Below are 23201 nucleotides of genomic sequence, written 5' to 3' on the forward strand. Positions count from 1 at the left end.
AGGATGAGAAAATCAGTCAGAAAATTGGTATAGTTGAAAAGTAGATGGAAATCTTTATTACGATTTATGGGAAATCTGATACATTAGAAGAGTTAATAAAGTAGTGGTTTATTACAGGGTGTGATACTTAGGTCCATTTGTATCTATGGCTTCGAAAGAAGTAGCAAGTGCTGTCTTAGAGATTCAGAAAATCAGTGCTTCGGATGGCAGTCCAACCCTTATACCCAATTAGGCAACTGAACAGAAATCAGAGTTTATAGCACAATGGAAAAGGGTGAAAAATAAATGTTTTTCTGCAGTTTGCTTTCAGAGAGAGAGAGAGGGAGGGAGGGAGGGAGGGATAGATAGATCACTGGCCAATATTTTTCTCTTCTCTTTAAAGAACTAGTCATGCTCTCTACCTTTGAGGGGTTCAAAATTCCTTTCAAGCAGAAGGCTCACACTCCTACCTTTAAAATAAAGTTGTGTCATCCTCAATTCTTTTGATAAGGCATCCTGGTTCTTTAAAAAACAGAAGTGTATCAAAACTAAAGAAATGTATTCACATTTGAGCCGTGATTTCATTAATTTAGAGCAGGGGTATCCAAGCCTGGCAACTTTAAGACTTGTAGAGTTCAGCTCTCAGAACAGGGAGTTCATTATGGCTGAGGAATTCTGGGAGTTGAAGTCCACAGGTCTTAAAAGTTGCCAAGCCTGGACACCCTTGCTCTAAAGAAACAATTTTCAACATTCATTATAGCACCCTTCCCTAATCTATATCCTGATATACTCCTGAACAACCACCATTGTCTGTTGGCCATATTGGCTGAAAATTATGGGTATTGTAGCTGAATGCATCTGGAGAATTCCAAGTTGGTAACAGTTGTATTGGATAGTACTAGTCAAAGTTTAATTTACTGCAAGAGCTCAATTCCAGCAACTCTTTACCAAACATGGACTAGAGCAGGGCTGTCAAACTCCTGGTCCGTGGGCTGGATGCCTCATGTACTGACCATACCCGGTTTAGCGAAGGGGGGGGAGTCCCGATACATCACATGATGCTGCTATGCCGATGTGAGTTTGACACCCCTGGACTAGAGGAAGGAAAAGAGGTGCAAATGCATTCCCACAATTAATGTGTGCGTTTTTTTTTTTAAAAAAAAGAATGGAACATCTCGGAACAAAGACGAAGAAATGACATTTCAAGGATATACACATATTTACTTTATTAATTGCTAATTTCAGACAAATTCAGACTTGATATTCTATATAGGGGCAATAGTTTTGTAAGGCTCAACTATTAAAAAAGAAAAATAGGCTCAAAATATTTTAATAATCCACTGGTAAAAAATGCAGGGTTAAAAAGCACTTTTCCTCAGAAGCTGGTATCAACTATTTTCTTCTCTTTGGGTCACATCTGCTATGAAGAGTTCTTTAAGGATATCATTATCCAGGTTCCTTCCTAGGGACAAATAACATAAAATTGAAAACATTTTTAATATCTTACAATACTTTGCATTAAGGAGAAACATCAGTGTTTCCTGAAATACAACCAATGCTGACCAAAACAATTATTAAAACCAGATGTTAAAGAGATAAAGGAAAGCCCCAGCAAATCAGTATGGATTCACTTCTTCTCATGTAGTCTACGTCAGTTACTTCCTTGCAAAGACGAGACTGGTCAGATCCGCTTGTTGTCCTGACTATGCTGGGGGAAGAGTTATGTCCTTCAAATGCAACTCCCACCGTTTCTTTTTCTCCCCACATTGTTATTCCATGGAAGGCTGGCTTAGTTCTAGTTCTAATATTCCTTCTCCCAGCTTGAGCTGCAGGAACATTTTGCCTTTTATCTAAATTGTTAGTAAATTAGTGAAGGAAAAGCTATCACGCTTTGAATTATTCCTCTCTAACAATCTTTCTAGAGCTACCTCAGTTGCAAACTCTGTGGAAATCCAAGAACAACTGCAGACCTTAAGCCCCTGGGAATGTTTTATTTCTCTAAAAAGTAGTTTACTCTACCCAATCAACAGTGCTACTATGCAGTGAGCATCAACAAGTGATTACAGATTAGAAATTTGACTTAACTTTTAGTCCTGAACTACACGTAGACTATGGCAGATACAAGTGGTACTAATCACTTAAAAAGTGGAGCAGGGTTAACAACAGCAGCATCATACAGCTGAGAATACTGTACTATATCCCTTATCCTTCATTGTTTCTTTCTTGTATTTTTATTAATATAATAAAACAAAGTTTTATTTTAAAAAAGATAGCATCAAGAAAGGGATAGAGAATTGCTGACGTTATACAAGTAATGCTCAGTTAATAAAGGAAAAACCATGCCAGGCAAAATACTGCTTTTATGATATAAGAAAGAAGTATGATTATTTTAGCTCAGTGCCAAAATCTCAACTATAACATGATGTATCAATGTTAAAACAAGACAAAAGATTATTTACTCTTCAACAAAAGTTGGGCTGCTATAATGGCTAAAAGGAAGATAGTGCGTGAGGTCCAAATAATTTATTCCAAGTCATTCTGAAATGCACATAGCGCTACCAAAAACCAGCAAAACGAATTATTGGATAAACATATATCTATGTTAAGATATAACATATAGATGGGAGGGTAACTCAGCATTCCTTCTTTGCATGTTGTTTTTGTTGAGTGGCATTAGAAATCTACATGATAAACAGCTGCATTCTATTCTTGGCTTCATTTATGTACTGCTTACTATTATATTTATATACCACTATAATCCCAAGGAACTATCAGCAGTTCACAGGGATAACATCGTAACTGAAACATGGTTGGTTGAAAACCATACCTTTTAAAATATACAAAAGCTTTATGTGAGAATGGAAAAAAATGTTTTTGCTTTCAATTACACCTAGACTGGGTAAGAACTGTCCAAGACTGTCATATATTATTCAGAAACTGCTTTCAGAACACATTCCAATAACAATAACATGGAAGCAAATCAATTCGGATGCAGAATCAATTGTTTTTGAAAATGTTCACATGCACACACATTACAAAGCTACTAAAAAGGAAGATTTATGTCAATGCAATGCAACGTTTAGTACTGTCAAATGTCAGGATATCTCTTTAGAGATAACTGGTTAAATCATTTTCTGTAAGATTGTATCAAGAACCATTATACTGATTATGTTTCCATTTTTTGGTAGAACTGATAGTTTTCTACAACCGGCCTAGGTAATGCCGATATTCTTACCTATTAAGACCAATCGATTCATTCGTTCATCCTCTTTCCATTTCACAGTTGTTTCCTCTAGATCGTAGAGCTCATAAACACCCTGAACTATCACCTGATGTGATTTATCTTTGATGGACACCAATCCCTGATTAGAAAATAAAACAAAATAAGTAAAGTGGCTAGTGAAGGCTTCTATAAATTAAATATAAAGTTTAGAAATACTATACAGAGAATCTATAAATAAAACATATTCTATGATCCTTGGTGTAAAAGGAATTGATTGCTTTCATCTTAACAGTGATAGACAGGAGTTACCTTGAGATAAGATGGGTGGCTTATAAATTTTATAAATAAATAAATAGGTGCTATATTAACCTTAAAGGGAGGCCTACATGTATAAATATTCTTCACTGCTTAACATAGGAAGGGATAGCATAACATATGTAAGAAAGCAAATGTTTGTTGTGGTCAAAACTATGTAAACTATGTTTTCACAACAGCTATAATATCAACAACCTTGTATAGATAATCCTTGATTTCAAACTGCCCATTATGGTTGTAAGTCATGACAGTTGTAAAGTGGGTCACCAATTTTCCGACATTTTTTTTTTGCAGAATTGTTAAGCAAACCAATTGTTTTCTGTGGACCACTTTTGCCAAAAACCAGAAGTAAAGGCTGTTTTGGCAAAAGCATGGTCATGTGACTACGGGATGTTGCAAACAGCTGTAAATAGAGGTCAGTTGTTGATCAAGGAGAGAAGCAACTTAGAACTGAGGAGAAACTTCCTGACAGTTAGAACAATGAATCAGTGTAACAGCTTGCCTCCAGAAGTTGTGAATGCCCAACACTGGAAGTCTTTAAGAAGATGTTGGATAGCCATTTGTCTGAAATGGTATAGGGTTTCCTGCCTAGGCAGGGGATTGGACTAGAAGACCTCCAAGGTCCCTTCCAACTCTACTATTGTATTATTTCCTAGCACCTGAAACAGCCGTAAATGCAGGTCAGTTGCCGTGCCCTGGCATTGTCTGTTGTAACTTCAAATGGGCATTAAGCAATTGGTCATAAGTCAAGGACTATCTGTCATTCCAAATATCATGAAAGAGTTCCTTCTGTCATTATCATTAGCTTAATGTCTGTGCAGGAAGAAACTATATCATACATTTCTTCCAAAAGGTACAGAAGTTGCAAGTACAGACATTTTGATATTATTAAAATTTGATGAAAAAGGACCACGTGTGGCTGTAATTCCCAGATCAAAATTTTAGAATTTTAGTCCTTCAGTGTTTGAGCACCACACGATGACTCCAAATTAGCATATGCCCCACTTTCCATATTCAACCACTTTCCGCATCCAAATAAAAACAGTAACGTTTTTGAAAATAAGAATGATAATACTGAGTACTGAACCTTTAGTCTTATTACTTCCATGGGGTTACCTTTCTTGTCTTTTACATTTTTCTCCCACAACAGATTCTAAAAGAGATTAAAAAATGATAGGAAGAATTATACATTCATAATAAAATAAACTTCTTGGAGGGGGGAAATAAGCCAAGGTTGTTTTTTTTTCAAATTGTGTTTCTTTTTTTTAAAGTTAAAGACGGCATTAGTCTATAAAGCAAGCATGAAATAATTTGGATTTTTCATGCAAATAATACAGCACTTACTTGAATAAACACATTTAGGTCTTCTTCGGTTGCACTTCCTAGCACTTCAAAAGTGGATGTAACAATACTCTGAAAATTGAAAGATAAAAATTGCAATATTCTGTTTTTTAGTTTTAATAATAATTAATAATAATTAATAATAATAATAATCAATAATAACCAATAATAATCAATAATAATCAATAATAATAATAATAATTAGTAATAATAATTAATAATAATTAATAATAATCTAATAATAAAAATTATATAGTAGCAACCCATGAAATCTGCAAATTAATGCAATGCGATGCAATACGATACAATGTCTAATATTGCATAAAAATTACCGATACTTTAAATATTTTTCTTGAACTATATAGAATAGAAATTTAATTTGTTAGCCGCACCCTCTCCGCAAGGGACTCGGGGCGGCGTACAATAAAATATACATACATACATATAAACATAAAAATACACACATATACATACATATACATACATGCATGGAGGAGGTAATAATTAAAAATACATTACATTAATAATAATAAAAATTAAATTAGTCATTAAAATACCCCGAAATAATAATACAATTTAAAAAAGGACTGTCAGGAGGAAAAGGATAAACTACGGTATATATTTGATGATCATATACATTTCTTTCCATTATAAATTGTAACCACTTAGAAGCCTAAATGCAATAACTAAATGCACACCTACTTTCAGTGCATGCCTGTGTATAGCTATAATGAAGCCATCTTCTAATGTGAACTCTCCTTTTCTGGCATTGACAAAACACAATTGTACTGACACAGTTCCAAATCATGATGCTACCAAGGAATCCCACTTAGTAGTACAACATATTACTTACACAAGCCTTTTGAAATTAGAATCACCCTGTTTTACACTACTTACCATTTAATCCACTTAAACCTTGCTTTCGTGAGAAACAAAACACTTCCTTTCAACTATCCTAAATAACTTAAGGGGAGCCTCATAAAGCAAGATTCAGATTAACACTATTTAGAAACCTTTAAAAAAAGCTAAATCTTTGAAACACAGATCAATTAAAAAGGCTATACATATTATTACAGCACGCCCTAAAACAGCGATGGCGAACCTTTTTTGGCTCACGTGCCACAAGTGGGGGGAGCGCAGGGGGGTTGTGTGCGGGCATGCCACACCCATAATGCAATGTGCGACCCCCCCAATGTGCATGCGCGCACAACAGGCGCGATCCCCCCATTTTTACATGCTTTTTTTGCCCTCCCCAGGCTCCAGAGGCTTTATAGGAGCCTGGGGAGAAAGTATTCAAATCCAAAATCTAACCTCTTACTTTTTATTTCCCATCTCATTATGACTTAAGCTGTGGTGATGAAGTAGTTAGCAATATTGCAGGCTAATTCTGCCAAGTGCCAGCAGTTCAATTCTGACCAGCTCATTCCCCTGATGAATGATAATGTATAGAGAGGAGTAAAAGCACAGACTTGCAAAATTCTGTTATTATAGACAACGAATACAGCACATTTCTAGTCTTTCATAAGGTTGATTTTTGGATCTGGTTTACTTCATGGAGCTGATATAACGACAAAGGGAAAGGAACATAAAAAGGCACATACATACCAGTAACAAAAGTTTAATCACATACTTAGTGCAGGTTTACTGCTCACCTTATCTAGATGTGGACGAGTTTCTTCTTCAAGCTGAAGTTTCTGCTGCAAACTTATAAGGACAATACATTTAACACCATAGCATTGCAAGCACAAAACATAATTTGGACAATTGTCAATATCATGGTGTAGCAGAAATACAAGTTGAATTCTAAAACAAAGAGCTACATATAATCTTACCTTTTTCCTGATACACCGTCAAAAGCATGCAGGTCTAACACATTAGAGAGATCAACTCTAGGGGAAAAAAATAAAGTTATGTCTTTTTTAAAAAAGCACTTTATGGATATATTAAGACTGCCTCTTACTCAATGGTATTTTCCTGTGACTGCTCCTCTCCACTGTAGCCTTTTATTCTTTCTGGTCAGCCTCTCTGAATGCTTGGAGAATTCTTGAAAAACTTTTGGAAGAAAGTAAATAGAGGTGTGTGTATCTTCTCCACATCTTCCTCCCCTTTACTTCTGGGCTAATTTGGAAAGCCAAGCATTCAGTTTCACATGGAACCTCAGTTGCATGTCCAAATTTAGGGAACCGTGATGATTTGAGAATAAATTAGGATTCGAAACTACAATTTGATCCTTAAAATTTCAGTAATCCTGATTTAATTTAACCAATTTTGTTTGGTTTTTTTACTTAAGGCACACCAAGGAAAAGCATTGTTTGAAAATTAATGCAGAATACTTTTTTCCATTGTAGTGCCAGCAGAGTTGGAAGAGTTTACTTATTCTGAATAATATTAGGAATTCTGTAAAGCTCAATTTAATAGAGCTCTCTTGACACTTTTAGATAATAGATGTAACGATACCCCTCAAGATATGTCATTTAAATCTAGGAAGGTTAAATTAATTAAACATGATCTTTGCAAGTTTTATTCACGTGATCTTGATAGAATCCAGATCACATGAAGTGTTAGTAGCACTTTATAATGCCTTGGTAAGACCCCATTTGGAATACTGCCTCCAGTTTTGGTCACCATGATGTAAAAAAGATGTTGAGACCTTAAAAAGAGTGCAGAGAAGAGCAACAAAGATGATTAGGGGACCAGAAGCTATAACATATAAAGAACAGTTGCTGGAATTGGATGTCTAGTTTAATGAAAAGAAGGACTAAGAAAGACATGATAGCAGTGTTCCAAAATCTCAGGGCTGACACAAAGAAGAGAGAATCAAGCTATTCTCCAAAGCACCTGAAGGCAGGACAAGAAGCAATGGGTGAAAATTAATCAAGGAGAAAAGCAACCTAGAACTAAGGAGAATTTTCCTGACAGTTAAAACAATTAATCAGTGCAACAACTTGTCTCCAGAAGTTGTAGTGCTCCAACACTGGAAGTTTTTAAGAAGAGATTGGATAACTATTTGTCAGGGTTTTCTGCCTAGGCAAGGGGTTGGACTAGAAGACTTCCAAGGTCCCTCCGAACTCTGTTATTTTGAATTCAGAGCAGTAGAGGCTTGACACTTGTTATACATATAGCCATTCCCATTGAAAGCATGTTCCTTTATTAATTACTGCTCAGAGAAAATCAGTCTTCTTCCAGTTTCTCTAGCATTTCAGGAATGGCTTACTTTAACTCTTAAATTTGTGGGACTGTAAGAAACTTCACGGAGCCCTTGACAATTCTTTGCTGCCAGGAAACTCATGCAGCATAGTCATTACAACACTGACACTTCTCTTATTCCAAAGTTTGTTCAGAAATATCTAAACCGACTTTTGACTTCAAAAAGCAAAGTCCAGAAAACAAGAAATTACGAAGAGTGCTTAATAGTTACCATCACTGTAGACACTTCAACAATATCTTTATAACTTAAGAATGGTTCGTCATCCTCAAACAATTTCTAATGCTAGTTTTGAAGGTAGAGACCTTTTTAAAAATCTAAATTAAATACCAGTACACTTTACAATATGTCATGCTGGCGGGATAGTTATGATCGATTCAGGGGCAATAGGGCACTAAGAAAAGCTATAATATCGATTCTGGGAGCTTTAAGTTATCCAGTTAGAGCAGTGTTCCTCAACCTTGGTAAGTTGAAGATGGGTGGACTTCAACTCCCAGAGTTTCCAAATTCAATTCCGAATTCTGGGAATTGAAGTCCATCCATCTTTAACTTGCCAAGGTTGAGAAAGACTGAGTTAAAGTATTAAGTTGCTGAAACTATTTCACACATTTTACTCCACCTTCCTAACTCAACAAAAGAAAGAATGATTCCCCCGCGAGAATAGCAAAAATGTTTAGAAATTTAGCGCCAAATTGCTGGAAATGTGATTAGGAATCAAGCACGTACTACCATATGTGGTGGTCATGCCAAAAAAAAAGAATATTGGTGGAAAGTTCAAAGGTGGCTGATAGAGATAACCGAAGAATAAATAGAATTCGAACCAGAACTACTTCTTTTGGGAATCATAAATGATAAACATAACAAGGGGGCAATCTACTTAACAATACATATTATTACGGCAGCAAGAATGGTCTTTATCCAAAACTGGAAAAACAGGGAAATTCCACAAGAAGAGGAAGTAATTAGGAAAATTCTGATTTGTGCTGAAATGGATAAATTGATGTGAGAATTGAAGAATAAAGACGAATCAGAATATTATAAGATCTAGGATAAATTTTATCGACGGTTGGAACAAAAAAGGAAAGATTCAAAATAAGCAATAACTAATAGAATGGAGATTAGAATTATGTATGAAACTATAACAGTGAAAATGTATAAGATAAAAACAAAGCAACATGGTTGGAAATATGATATTTTTATATTTGTAAATACTGAATAGACCAATTTTAAATAAGCATGGTGTTATAATGTATAACTTTATATCTTAGTATGTATGGCAAAGACTTTGCCAGGACGGTTACACTGTGTCCAATGTTTTAATTTGTGTTCAATAAAAAACTTTATATTAAAAAAAAAAATGATAAAGACTGTAATCCCTGTAAGCCAACATGACAGTCACTACAGAAAAGAATGTTAGTACAGCAACTGTTTAGCAGCAGGACATAAATCCTCTAGCCTGGAGCTGATCTGAACTTCTAATGAAATTGTATCAATGGACCTGTTAATGGGATTAAAATGTTTGAAAATGCAGTATTCGGCTGTTAAGTAACAAAAAATTGTATCATAACATTTTGCTCTCAAGGCAAAATATGAGTGCATTGCACTTCATAAGTGATATCTACAAGGTTCTTTGCATCCTGTTGCATAATATTATCTCTGTTGTAAATTTGCATATACTATTTGGAAAAATATTTTCTAGAACAAGTTATGCAGGAAGAAAATGAGTGTAATAATCCGATAGATCTAAATCCATACGGGATTAAATATATGCCTTCTAGCATCTTTAGATAAGAAAAATTACACAAGAACTTTATTTGCATTAGACTAAATGAACACCTGGCGATATGTGATATTGCCTACATTCTTCTGTTAACATCCGTTGTGCTTTCTTCATTCCTGAATTAGTACTATGTTAAACAATATGTAAAGTGCAACTACTGATGTTTATAACTTCTGTTATTGACTAGCAATATCTAAAGGACTACATATTCCTATACAGGTAGTCCTTGAATTACAACCATTCATTTTAGTGACTCAACATTAAATTAAAATGGCATTGTAAAAGCGACCTATGATGGTTTTTCACACTTACAACCATTGTAGCATCCCCATTGTTACATGATCAAAATTTGGGCACTTAGCAATTGGCCTGTATTTATGAGAGTTGCACTGTCCCGTGATCACCATTTGCAACCTTCCCGACTGGCTTCAGACATGCAAAGTCAAGTCAGATTTGCTTAACAACTGCATGATTCATTTAACAACTGCAGTGATTCCTTTAAAAACTGTGGCAAAAAGGTTTGAAAATGGGACAAAACTCACTTGCTGTCTTACTTAGCAGCAGAAATTTTGCGCTCAATTGTGGTCATAAGTTGAGGACTACCTTTTGTACATTTAAATGTTAGCAAATTTTTAAACACTGCATTATAAGAATTCAGAATGTAATGATAATTTCATTAGATCTTGTTATGAATTGCATATAATACAATAGCAGAGTTGGAAGGGACCTTGGAGGTCTTCTAGTCCAACCCCCTGCCTAGGCAGGAAACCCTATACCACTTCAGACAAATGGCTATCCAGCATCTTCTTAAAGACTTCCAGTGTTGGGGCATTCACAACTTCTGAAGGCAAGCTGTTCCACTGATTAATTGTTCTGTCAGGAAATTTCTCCTCAGTTCTAAGTTGCTTCTCTCCTTGATTAGTTTCTACCCATTGCTTCTTGTTTTACACTCAGGTGCCTTGGAGAATAGTTTGACTCCCTCTTCTTTGTGGCAACCCCTGAGATATTGGAACACTGCTATCATGTCTCCCCTAGTCCTTCTTTTCCTTAAACTAGACATACCCAGTTCCTGCAACCATTCTTCATACGTTTTAGTCTCCAGTCCCCTAATCATCTTTGTTGCTCTTCTCTGCATTCTTTTTTTGTTTCTCTGCATGCATTTTGGTTTTGGGAAATGTTTAAGGCTTTGCTTACTATATATCAATTGTTACTTAGGGGTTGAGAATAAAAAGAAAGGCTGTTAAATGTTTGATATACTATTTTCTTATTTGATGTACCTTTTCCCAAATGAATTAATAAAATGTATACCCTTCAGCTTTAATCAATTTAGTAAAATTAAATTTAAATTAATATAATATAAATATGATATAATATAATATAAAAAACAGTAAGGTTAATTACATAATTACAGTATTAATGAGATACATTCTATAGTTAATAAAATCCTATTTGCTTTGTTACCTAAACTCTACTCAGTTTAATTATAAATGTACCTGGTTGTCCAAGGGTCCTGTAACAATGTTTTGGACAATCTAGTGGGGATTGAATGGCCAGCTAAGGGTTGGACTAAATAATGTATTATATTATATCTTATCATATGTTCTCACTAGGTTAAAAACAGGAGACTGAGTTCTAATCCTGCCTTAGAAACTCAGACAGTTGTGACCTTGGGTCAGCTGCTTTTCTCTGACTCCTAGGAAGGAGGAAATAAATGGCAAACAATTTCTGTCACTTGTTCAGGCAGTCGCCAGAGACCAACCTGACTTGAAGGCGTTAACACACACACAAACCCACATTAATACGTTCTACCATTCTGATACACTAAAACATCTTTTTTTTTTGAACCAGATGGGAGTATCTGTATAGCCAAACGTATAGGAAATAAAAGGTTATGTAATTATATAAAATTATGCAATTTACTAAATTGTTCATATCTTGCATAAAGAACATATTCCTGAATAAAATACACTTTTCAGATTCATGTATAGTATTTGCAATAGCAGGAAAAAGTGGTTAATTTAGCATTGTTTTAATTACCTTGAACGCTGAGTTTCTAAAATGTTGGCAACTCCATTTATTGTGCTAACATTATTGAAGAAGGGAAGAAAAAAGATAGAATACTTATGATCAGAAATAATTTGCAATTCACTTGACAAAAAATTAGATTCTTATGTTTAATCTGATCCCCGCAAAAGCAATAATAATAGACTTTACATATTATGAATTAACAAGGCTTTCTGGAAGTTTAAAGAAAATATAAAACCACAACTTCTAGAACATTAAACATGAATTTAAAATGTTCAACAGGAAAACCAAACGCGCAGGGTGTGTTTTTAAATGCTCCTCAAATTCAGCAGGGAGGACTTTCCAAAGAACTGAAATAGCTATAGGCAATGCTTGACTTCAAGTTCCTGCAAGATGAACCCTCAAAGAGGCAGATAATTTAGAGATTCGTAGAGAAATGTCATTGTTGTGCAAATCCTCCAAGATGATTGTTATTTATTGAGCCAGTGTAGTACAATGATTAACTCTTGAACTTTTGCTGAGGAGACTAAGGCTCAAAACTCAACTCATCTATGTTGTTTGGTGGATCCCTTTGGGTTGATCACTCATTGCCAGCCTATCTACTTCACAGGGTTCTTCTTCTGGAGAAAAAATAATATATAGTTTCCTTTTTCTACAGATTTCTTGCTCCTTTTTATAATTAAATTGGATTCAGAAGAGGATTTATAGATCTGGCGTAGCAGGGAGACTGATTGCCACCAAGAAAGTATTTGCAGGTATACTGGTGCTTATAGACACAATGAAGCTTTCCCCAATCTACCCGATTTTCTGATTTATTTAACTGTTGGAATTTTGAATGTAAAAGAAATCTGCTGTTTGAAAAGAACATTAGAAACCAGGAATCCTACAGTTTCATATAATCCCTCAGCTGAGAGAGGGAGAGCTTCTTTTGGACTCAAGAACTATGCTTCACAGTTTATAAAACTGGCTTCTGAAGGTTGTGGAAAGGCTTGATGATAGGACGATAATGTTGAAAACAATACAATACAATACAGTAGTAGAGTTGGAAGGGACCTTGTAGGTCTTCTAGTCCAACCCCCTGCCCAGGCAGGAAACCCTATACCGTTTCAGACAAATAGCTATCCAACATCTTCTTAAAGACTTCCAGTGTTGGGGCATTCACAACTTCTGGAGGCAGGTGAGCCTTTGGTGTTGGTGGGAGTTGTAGGCTTAAGGGCAAAAAAGGGAGGTTGCTCTGAGAGAGAAAAATGGGTTCTGGGCCTATAGCACGGGACTGCCCACTAAATTTCCAGTCAGGGAACTTCTGAAATCATATTTCTACCCCAAATGTTAAAGTTATCACATTGGTCACATAGCAGTACAACTAAGCAGCATGTGGCCTGTCAATTCTATAATCCAGTTTATGCCCTTAACCTGGACATTATTTATTTATTTATTTATTAAATTTATATGCCCATCTCACTGATAAGATCACACTGGGTAGCTTACAAATGAAACAAAGGATTTCAGCTACAGTATGCAGAGTCCTCCACACTGCGGAATCCAACTCTACTGCCAAAGAAGAAATAGCTGGGCATCTTTTTTTCTTCCAATAAAGGATTAACAGATGATTAATGACAGTGGTTGTAATTCTGCCTTAGTCAAAAGCTTCCTGGTTTCATTAAACTGTAGTGGAGACTAATCTTTGTTCTAGCAGTTTCACTTCATACAAAACGTCAAGCCTACAGCAAGTAAAAAGCTGTAAATCCAAAGAGAAGGTATTAATTTAAATACCTGACAATAAATCAAATGTACTCGTTTAATCCCATGTAATCTACTGTTCCAGTGGCCACAGTCATAGGAAAACAACAATAAATATTTCAACAAATTCTCCAGGAGCCACTTTATCTTGCTGAACTCATTAATGCCTGAAGGCAAAAACAAAACAAAACAAAACCCTTCTCCCAGGTGAAAAGTTGCCTATTTTTCTACTGCTTTGGCATGATTCACCAAAATCAGTGTTTCCCAACCTTGTCCACTTTAAGATATGAGGACTTCAACTCCCAGAATTCTCCAGTCAGCATGTCAGTTGAAGTCCACGTGTCTTGAAGTGGACCAGGCTAGGAAACAACTGACCTAAATGATTAGATAGTTGAAATGCAATATAAACCTCTGAACTTCTTTTAATTGTACTTGTTTTGATTTCTAAACTAAGGATATTTTTAAAGTAAAAGGACAGTATAAAAATATTTTAAATAGATATTGGAAATAAATGTATGCTTACCAGATAGCTGTTCTTAATTTCATCAGTTCATCTTGTGAAACCAAGTCTACCTTATTGATAATGATAAGATCTGCTAGGGCCACTTGCCTAGGGAAAAATGAATGAGTGAAAAATAAGTAAAATACGTAAACACAAAGCATTTGGGTGCTTACTAACTTAAGTATCACCTGAAATGTGCATTGAAGATGTCTCCTTGACATCTTGGCAACCAAATGGAATGCACAGGTACAGTATAGGTGATACCTTGCTCAGTAGTAGTAACTGTGAAAGGGATCTTGGAGTCCTAGGGGACAACCATTTAAATATGAGCCAGCAGTGTGCAGCAGCTGCCAAAAAAGCCAACACAGTTCTAGGCTACATCAACAGAGAGATAGAATCAAGATCACGTGAAGTGTTAATACCACTTTATAATGCCTTGGTAAGGCCACACTTGGAATACTGCATTCAGTTCTGGTCGCCACGATGTAAAAAAGATGTGGAGACTCTAGAAAGAGTGCAGAGAAGAGCAACAAAGATGATTAGGGGACTGGAGACTAAAACATATGAAGAACGGTTGCAGGAACTGGGTATGTTTAGCTTAAGAGAAAGAAGGACTAGGGGAGACATGATAGCATTGTTCCAATATCTCAGAGGTTGCCACAAAGAAGAGGGAGTCAAACTATTCTCCAAAGCACCCGAGGGTAGAACAAGAAGCAATGGGTGGAAACTAATCAAGGAGAGAAGCAACTTAGAACTGAGGAGAAATTTCCTGACAGTGAGAACAATTAATCAGTGGAACAGCTTGCCTCCAGAAGTTGTGAATGCCCCAACACTGGAAGTCTTTAAGAAGATGTTGGATAGCTATTTGTCTGAAGTGGTATAGGGTTTCCTGCCTAGGCAGGGGGTTGGACTAGAAGACCTCCAAGGTCCCTTCCAACTCTACTATTGTATTGTAAATTGCCATGCTCGGAGCTCAAACCAAGAACATAACAAGTATCACTTTTATTTATCTTTCAAGGGGACTACATTAAATGTACCTTTTTAATTAAAAAAAATATTCAGACTTTAAGATTCTTTGTCATTTTCATTACAATAAAGAGAACCCGTTGTACAAGAAAAGGTAAAATGCTGAACTAAGAAGTCATTTAAAAGTAGCACACACTTACTTATTCTGATGGAATACACCGAGCAGAAATCTAAAAATTGTTTATACACTTCCCATTAAACAAACTGTAAGATTTAGAGAAAAAAACTGCAATACACCAATACCTAGCAGCTTCATTAATAAGGCCCGTTGGTTTTTCTTCTTTCAGGTGCTGGAAAAGAAGAATTCAAAACCGCCATTATAAAGAGGAATATTTTGTGTTGTAAACTGAATCATTGATATTTACAGAGTACACATTATGCAGAAAATATCTGGAATATCATTAATTGTTTTTCATGTTTCAGTCTCGAGCATCAGGTGAAGAAAAGATTAAAGAGAAAAACTCCCAACCAGATATATAACGTACTTAAAATAGCTGCCTCCGAGCTGCTTCTATTTGTCAGTGGCCTTGAGAGATATTATACTCAGTTCAAATGAACTGAGACTGATGTTACTCATTCTCTCTATAATTATAACATTAGTAGAAATTTTAATCTGTCTTTTAATAACTTTTTTTAAAATTTTACAGAAAAAATTGAAGTTGCTTTCTGAAAGTTAAAGTTCTGAATGTTCACAGAAAACCTAATAAAGGTACCTATATTTCATTGCTTTATCTGCTTGAGATACATTCTGTTAGATCAGGGGTGTGAAACTGGCGGCCCATAGACCGGCTGCATTCCGCCCAGGTCATGCCCACCCCAACTCCGCAAAGGGGAAAAACGTCACAATACGCCATGTGACGCCGTGAGTTTGACACCCGTGTGTTAGACTGTCATCATCCATTCACTTCGCTGTCAATGGTCCTGGATTAATGCACCCCCACCAGCACTTCACAATTACAGGTAATCCTCAATCTACAACCACAATTGAATCCAAAATGTCCATTGCTAAGCAAGGCAGTTGTTAAGTGAATGGTGTCCCATTTTAGGACCTTGTTTGCCATAATTGCAGTTAAATGAACCATGCAACTGTTAAGTAAATCTGGCTTTTCCCACTGGATGCCGGTTGGCAATGATGATCACATGACCCCGGGACAGTGCAGCTGTCATAAATACATGCCAATTGCTAAGTGCCCAAATTTTGATCATGTAACAATGGGGATGCTACAATGGTTGTAAGTGTGAAAAACCATCATAAGTCGCTTTTACAATGCCATTTTAATTTAATGTTGAGTTAAACTGCTCAAATTCTGATCATGTGACCACGGGGATGTTTCAACAGTCATAAGTGGGAAAACTGGTAGTAAGTCACTTTTTTCAGTGCTGTTGTAACTTTGAATGGCCACTAAATAAACAGTTGTTGAGGACTACCTGTATTCATGTTAATCACTGCTATGGTATTTCAACACTTAATTTGAATATTAGTTTGTTAAATTGATATTCTTTTTCTTCAAGAGCTCTGAATGACTTGTGCAGGGATCTCCCTTCACTTCATCTACAAAGAAATCTTTGAGGTAGGTTGTGCTGAAGAGTTGGTGGCTCCAAGTCACTCCATGGCTAAGCCTGGTCTTGAACCTTCTTCTGCCCTTAACCCTATACTACCCTGGCAATATAGATCAGGGGTGAAATGCTCGGAAATCTACCGGTTCGCTTCGTGTGCATGTGCCCTGGATTAAGGAGCCTTTTCTGAGTCTGCAAAGGTAAGTAGAACAGCAGGGGGTGGGGACAGCTCTGCCACGCATTATAGATTTGCTAGAAAGCAGGATTTCCTGCTTTCTAGCAAATATAAATCACATGGCACAGCTGATTACCGCAGAGCTGATTGTTGGAACTACTGGTTCCGCCGAATCGGTAGTAAAAAAATGATTTAAAAAGTTTTGTAAAAGTTCCGACGATCAGCTGTCCGACAATTAGCTATGCCGCGTGATTTCTGGTATTTTTAACTACAGGTTCAGGCGAACCGGCAGCATTTTTTACTACCAGTTCGCCCGAACTGGCCCGAACCGGTAGCATTTCACTCCTGATATAGATGCTTACAGTGTAACATAGTATTTCATGGAAAAGAAGAACATGCAATGGAAAGGTTCTTTTCATAGATTTGATCTTGGCCAAAAGGTTGAGAAGCGATTTAAATGCAGCTGCAAATATTTTAAACCATATTACAAATTTGAAAAAAAAAAGTTTCAAAAGTATTTTCTGATTAAATATTTTGACAAGGATGTACAATAGCACAAGAACTCTCTTTTGACCTTTTATTTCTTTTCACTGATTCTTTTCCATGAAACGCTGCCAAGCTTTGTACATTTAAAAAGAACAGCACCCCTGGTTTAAGTCCTCAGTGTTGTGACCTGTCATTGCAAGCTGTCCAATCATTCGCCTTTAGATTAAAACATGAATATTTCAGATTCCTAGGTGTCAATCCCATTAGGGTGATAGTCCATGATATCAATTACCATTTCAGTTTCAATTTGGCTTGCTAGCCACAGGGTACAATTTCTCAGCTTCACATGGACTAGGTTGGATCCTCGAAGCATGACACTTCTAAATTGCTACCTATTATCCCAGTGTCATCACTTGTACGGCCTCCGGACATTTTTTAATCATATGCCAAGGCAAAGGTCAGGCTTTGAAACCACAGGAATTGGACAAGATCGCAAATTCCCTACACAAAGCAAAAGTTATTTATCTGGCGCATGACTGAGAAAATGTAAAGGCCGCCATCTAACTAGCAATGTGTCAGGCTCTTTACATGTCTGCTGATTGAATAACGCATGGCGGATTGCATTCCAAAGATATCAAACATTATACATTTATTAGTTCAAAAACTTTTGGCGAGTTTTTTTTAAATGTCAATTATAAAAAATACTTCCCTATACAGTATATAAAACAATTAATCTAAGTATATTTATTGTCACGTAAAAAAACCAGACAATTTATTCATGTTGCATGAACCTTAAAACCCATTGTGGTATGGCAAATCATGATATAAATAAATGTATGTACAGAAGTTAACTGCTCAGATTTGCACAAATTTCTAGTCCTGAGTTAGTGATCATTCAGATCTCCCTAGAACCACTTATGGCTTATTTTCAAAATTCTGGCTGCAACACCACCACCTCGCAAGCTGCTCACTTTTATATCCATTTGCATTGACCAGGGATCGTGTGACTGTGATTTTTGCCATTGTTTTTGGTCAGTTCCAGCCATTTACTTCCAATGTCCAATAAAAAGCACCCATTGGGGAAAACAAATTCACTTAATGACTGCAGCAATTGCTGCAAAAAATGTCATAAAATAAGGATGGGATCACACGGTGACCCATTTACCTACAACTTACAACCATAATTCCTGGCTCAATTACAGTGATAAGTAAAGGACTATCTCTAAGAGGCACACATAGTCAAGCATCCTAGTTTATTAGGCATACAAAAATCATCAGTTTGTTTTCTTTGCTGTGTAATTGACAATAACCATCTTATGTTACCTGTAGTCCATGCTTTGCATCAACAACAGATATTATACCTAAAGAAGAAAGAAAGGAAGAGTCTTGATTTGAAGAATACCAATAGAATTCGCAGCCGTCTTACCTGTTTACATGGAATTAAGAAAATAAATAACCTAAGATGCAATAACCCTTCATTTCCTTAGATGCTGAGGTTAATTTTAAAAAAAGTATTGTAGGCACTTTCAGGAATAGTAAAAATGATTTGAATTCGAACTTTTGGAAAGCAGACAAGTCTTGCCTTTTCCTCTTCCTACGGTATACGTCTCATGGCTCCAAAGAAATCCAGAACATTTTCCAGAAAGAAACAAGAGGAGATGGCAATAAGCTGGGACTTTCCAATCAATCAATTTTCTTCCCTTTCAATCAAAGAACCAAAAATAAAAAACTAAGAAGCTACTGCAAGTAAGGAGGAGTGGGAAGGGAAGGACTGAATATGTTTCTATAATGAACGAAATGTTTAGGTGCATGTCTGAATGTACTGAATTGGGCTGTTCCATAGGAAAAGAGCCAATCCTTGTTTAGAGGAGATAATCCTGAGACAAAGGAAGAGAGAAAATCTGACTCCAACCAATACTGGCCATGTGGTTCGTGTACATTTTCTTTGTGTGAAAGAAAGCAATCTGGAAACATTTTCTTGCTTATAAAATTAAGTTATAAAAATTTAATAAGAGGTGAATTGCTTTGTCTTCTGAGATGTGAAATAAGTATTTTCTTAGCAAAGAAAATAGTAGGTGGAAAGGTACAAAATCTAAAATTTAAGATTCATCAATTTAATATCTTCTGACATTTGGTGACACTATAATATCCCATGCCTCACAGCCATTTTGTGATAATATGCACAACATTTTCTCAACAATCCAAATATATCTAAAGAGGTTAAAGAACCCCATTGAGCAAAATTGTTTTGAACACAATTGCGTTTCACTTAATATCAGGATCTCTCTTTATGTACACACACACACGATATTCAAATATTAATTTTCTTACCATCAAGATAAATATCACTTCCCAATTCAGCATCAACCCAAAACATGGAGGCCACAGAACCTAGCAAATAAAACATGTAGAATATTGAACAGATGTTTCCATTTCTTATATTCCAAACACGGGGAGGAAATCAAAGAGCAAGAAAAAAATGATAAATGCTTACAAATTATAATTTCTTATAAAATAAAAAAATTATAAAGTATTTGTTTTGATCACATTTTTTTATAAGAGTACATTTTACTTTATGTATAAAAAAACCTTCAACAGTAGCTTAGGGAGATTTGGATAGATTTATTTATTTATTTATTTATTTATTTATTTATTTATTTATTTATTTATTTATTTATTTAATTAGATTTCTAGACTGCCCCCTCTCCCCGAAGGGACTCGGGGCGGTGTACAGGTATAAATTTAAAAAACCATACAAACAATAGTATACATAGCTAAAATTAGATTAAATAGCCCCTGTATGAATTTATAAAAATTAAAAACTTCGACCATAAAACCAATCAGAAAAATTTAAAAATAAAAATAAAACTGAGGTGGGAAAGCTGGGATTAGGCCAATTTACAACCATTCATTTAATGTCCGTTTGAAGTTACCACGGCACTTTAAAAAGTGACTTATGACCTTTTTTCACATTTACAACTATTGTAGCATCCCTGTGGTCACATGATCAAAATTCCAACATTTGGCAACTGGTGTGCGTTTGACGGTTGCCATGTCCCCTGTGTCATGTGATCACCTTTTGACAGACAAGTCAATGAAAATCCAGATTCACTAAACTATAGTTTTATGACCTTAATAACTGCAGTGATTCACTTCTCTATTGTGGAAAGAAAGGTTGTAAAATGGGGCAAAATTCATTTAACAACTGTCTTGCTTAGCAATATAAATTTTGAGCTCAATTGTGGTTGTAAGTCGAGGACTATTGTATCACTGAACTGAAAATATCATTTACAGAAAACTTCTTGATCAACCTACGGTGTTCCATTTTCAAGATACATATTAATAAACATTAATTATATACTATAACGTTTTCAAAAATTGTTTTTTCTTCTTCTCCTTTTCTGTATATTTAAAATTCATGCTCAGTTTAAATTACAGACATTTTCTTATATCAACAGAAATCGTAACGGGATGTACTCCCAATGAATTACTTAACTCCATTCTAGTTTAGTAGAATTTTAAAGAGTAAGGATTAAACAATAGAATACCAGATATAAATTCTATTCCCTACAATAGAATTCATACAATTGGCTTTTTCCTTATTTTAGAATTAACATTTCTGCACAGATATACTTCAAACAGTATGAAACAAAGCAATTTTTGGGCTTACTCTATAGCAACATCAGTAACAAAAACATAATTATAATGCTCCAAGCATGCTAGAATCTTTGGTGACTAATAGCTATTTACATAGATTTTATCTGTAAAGAACAATGCAGAAAAACTATGAAATGAAATTGAGCAATATTCATTTTGTCTTTGAACACATCTACGAAAACATTGCTATTAAAAAGCAACAAAAACAGTCTGCCCGTTTACAGGGCAATGAAAACTGAGGTTGTTGAAAAATGATAGTTTTGGAAAAATAAGAAATCAATTTGTTTTGACGTGAGCTGATTCAATACATCCAAATGCCACAAGACGAAGGCCGTGAGAATTTGACAACAATTAAAGTATTGTCAAAAGCTCACAAATCTAGCAGATGTCAGGGCTGTCTTAAAAAATGAATCAGACATGCATAAAACAATGGTATCTGAAGCTGTTTCAATATCTGACTGTCCAACTGAATTGATAAGATGTAGCCTCCCAAGCATCAGTGGTGTCAAAACTGAAGCACCTGTCAACTGTTTATAGTAATCACTCAGGCAAGACATAGCAAAGGCCTTAACATCTAATAGTTTCCAGGTATCTATTATTTTTCTTCTTCGAATGCCTAATAGTATCCAACTAAACTAAAATAAGATTTGTTTACAACAAAAGCTAAATAAATGGGGGGGGGGTGTATGTGTGTGTGTGCTTTTGAGACATGTCAACCAGTGGTGGATTGCTCCCGGTTCGATTGAACCGGGAGTAGCAGCGATGTGAGTCCCCACCTACCCACCTGGAGGCCCCACCCACCCACGTGGGAGCACCCAAACCGGTAGTAGAAATATTTGCAACCCATCACTGATGTCGACTCCTGGCAACTGCAATTTTTGGTAGCGGTATGCTGTTGTCTTCTTCCTAGGGCTGGGAGAGAGGGACTGGCCGAGGTTAACCAATTAGCTGTGTGCCTAAGGCAGGACTGGAACTCATTGTCTCCCGGTTTCTAGCCTGGTGTCTCAACCACTTTAACAAACTGGGTATCTTATCATTTATTTTATCATTACAGCAATTTAGCTCTAAACCGGAGAATTTCAATCTCCTTAGTATGAAACAATTGGAATGCCAAAATATTTTTTTACTTTAAGCTACAATTAAGTTTTAATTTTAAAAGGCCCTGGGGTTCTTCGGTTAGCTTTCATTCATTATTTTTTAGTGAAAACTCATGGCAAAGAAAAATTTTATTACAGAGTTGGAAGGGTAGGGTGTTTAGTTTATCAAGATAACCCTGTTCCTTGCAAGATTCCAATTTAAAGCATGTCAGGCAGATGGCCCTCTAACCCAGGGGTTCCCAACCCCTGAGCCACGGTCCACTATCTGGCCATGAGCTGTTCACAACCAGACTGCCTGAAGCAGTGGCCAAGCATGTGTGTGCATCCCCACTTGCACAAGCAGTGGGCAGGCGCATGAGACGTGCCTGCCGCTTGTGCAAATGGAGTTATGAACACACGTGCGCTTACCCGCCGCTTGCACAGAACCATCCCCTCTCCCCCTGCTGGTCCGCAAAACCAAAAAGGTTAGGGAATTCTGTTCTAGCCTATGCATGAAAACATCCAGTGATGGAGATCCACTACCATTCCTTGCTTACATCTAAACACTAGCAAGACAAGGGAGGTGGTGCTGGATTTCCGGAAGCACACAGAGGAGCCTTCCCCTCTGTATATCAAGGGGAGCCATGTGGAGAGGATTTCCTCTTTTAAATTCTTGGAAGTGCTCATTAGTCAAGACCTCACCTGGAAAAACAGCAAGTCCCTGGGGGTTAATAAGGCTCAACAGAGACTTCATTTCCTTAGAGTCCTGCGGAAAAATCAGGTGGAACAACGGCTGGTGACTTCTTTCTATCGGTCCACGATAGAAAGTGTCCTCACATACTGTATAACAGTATGGTACGCTGCTTTAACAGCCGTGGACAGGAAGGCACTACAGCAAGTGATTAATTCAGCACAAGAAACCATTGGTTGCTCCCTAACATCACTGGATGGCATCGCCAGGTCTCGCTGTTTCAGCAGAGTAAGGAAGATACTTAGGGATGATTGACACCCTGGCCAGAATGTCTTTTCACTTTTACCATCGGGCAGAAGACACAGAACTATAGCTAGCCGGACAAACAGGTTTAAAAACAGCTTTTACCCATGGGCTGTCAGA

The 23201-nt window shown here is 36.3% G+C and overlaps 1 protein-coding gene across 5 annotated transcripts in view; it reads right to left on the bottom strand.

Annotated features, from left to right (window-relative positions):
• Nucleotides 1-1190: 1190 nt before the first annotated feature.
• LOC309386048 (zinc-regulated GTPase metalloprotein activator 1A-like) overlaps nucleotides 1191-23201 on the bottom strand; it is a 29649-nt gene continuing 7638 nt past the window's right edge. For 4 of the 5 annotated variants that reach the window (XM_081940987.1, XM_081940989.1, XM_081940990.1 and 1 more), the window contains 11 exons: nucleotides 19686-19745; nucleotides 18678-18715; nucleotides 15380-15426; nucleotides 14132-14218; nucleotides 11881-11925; nucleotides 6691-6747; nucleotides 6511-6562; nucleotides 4862-4930; nucleotides 4605-4670; nucleotides 3215-3341; nucleotides 1191-1441 (listed from right to left, as the gene is read on the bottom strand). In XM_081940987.1, coding sequence (XP_081797113.1) covers nucleotides 1368-1441; nucleotides 3215-3341; nucleotides 4605-4670; nucleotides 4862-4930; nucleotides 6511-6562; nucleotides 6691-6747; nucleotides 11881-11925; nucleotides 14132-14218; nucleotides 15380-15426; nucleotides 18678-18715; nucleotides 19686-19745 — 722 coding nt within the window. In that variant the 3' untranslated portion in view covers nucleotides 1191-1367. The remainder of the gene's footprint in view (nucleotides 1442-3214; nucleotides 3342-4604; nucleotides 4671-4861; nucleotides 4931-6510; nucleotides 6563-6690; nucleotides 6748-11880; nucleotides 11926-14131; nucleotides 14219-15379; nucleotides 15427-18677; nucleotides 18716-19685; nucleotides 19746-23201) is intronic. The other variant, XR_014174339.1, reaches the window with a different exon arrangement.

The sequence above is a fragment of the Natrix helvetica genome (genome assembly GCF_964273705.1).
Source record: "Natrix helvetica genome assembly, chromosome: 2".
Classification (NCBI taxonomy): Eukaryota; Metazoa; Chordata; class Lepidosauria; order Squamata; family Natricidae; genus Natrix; species Natrix helvetica.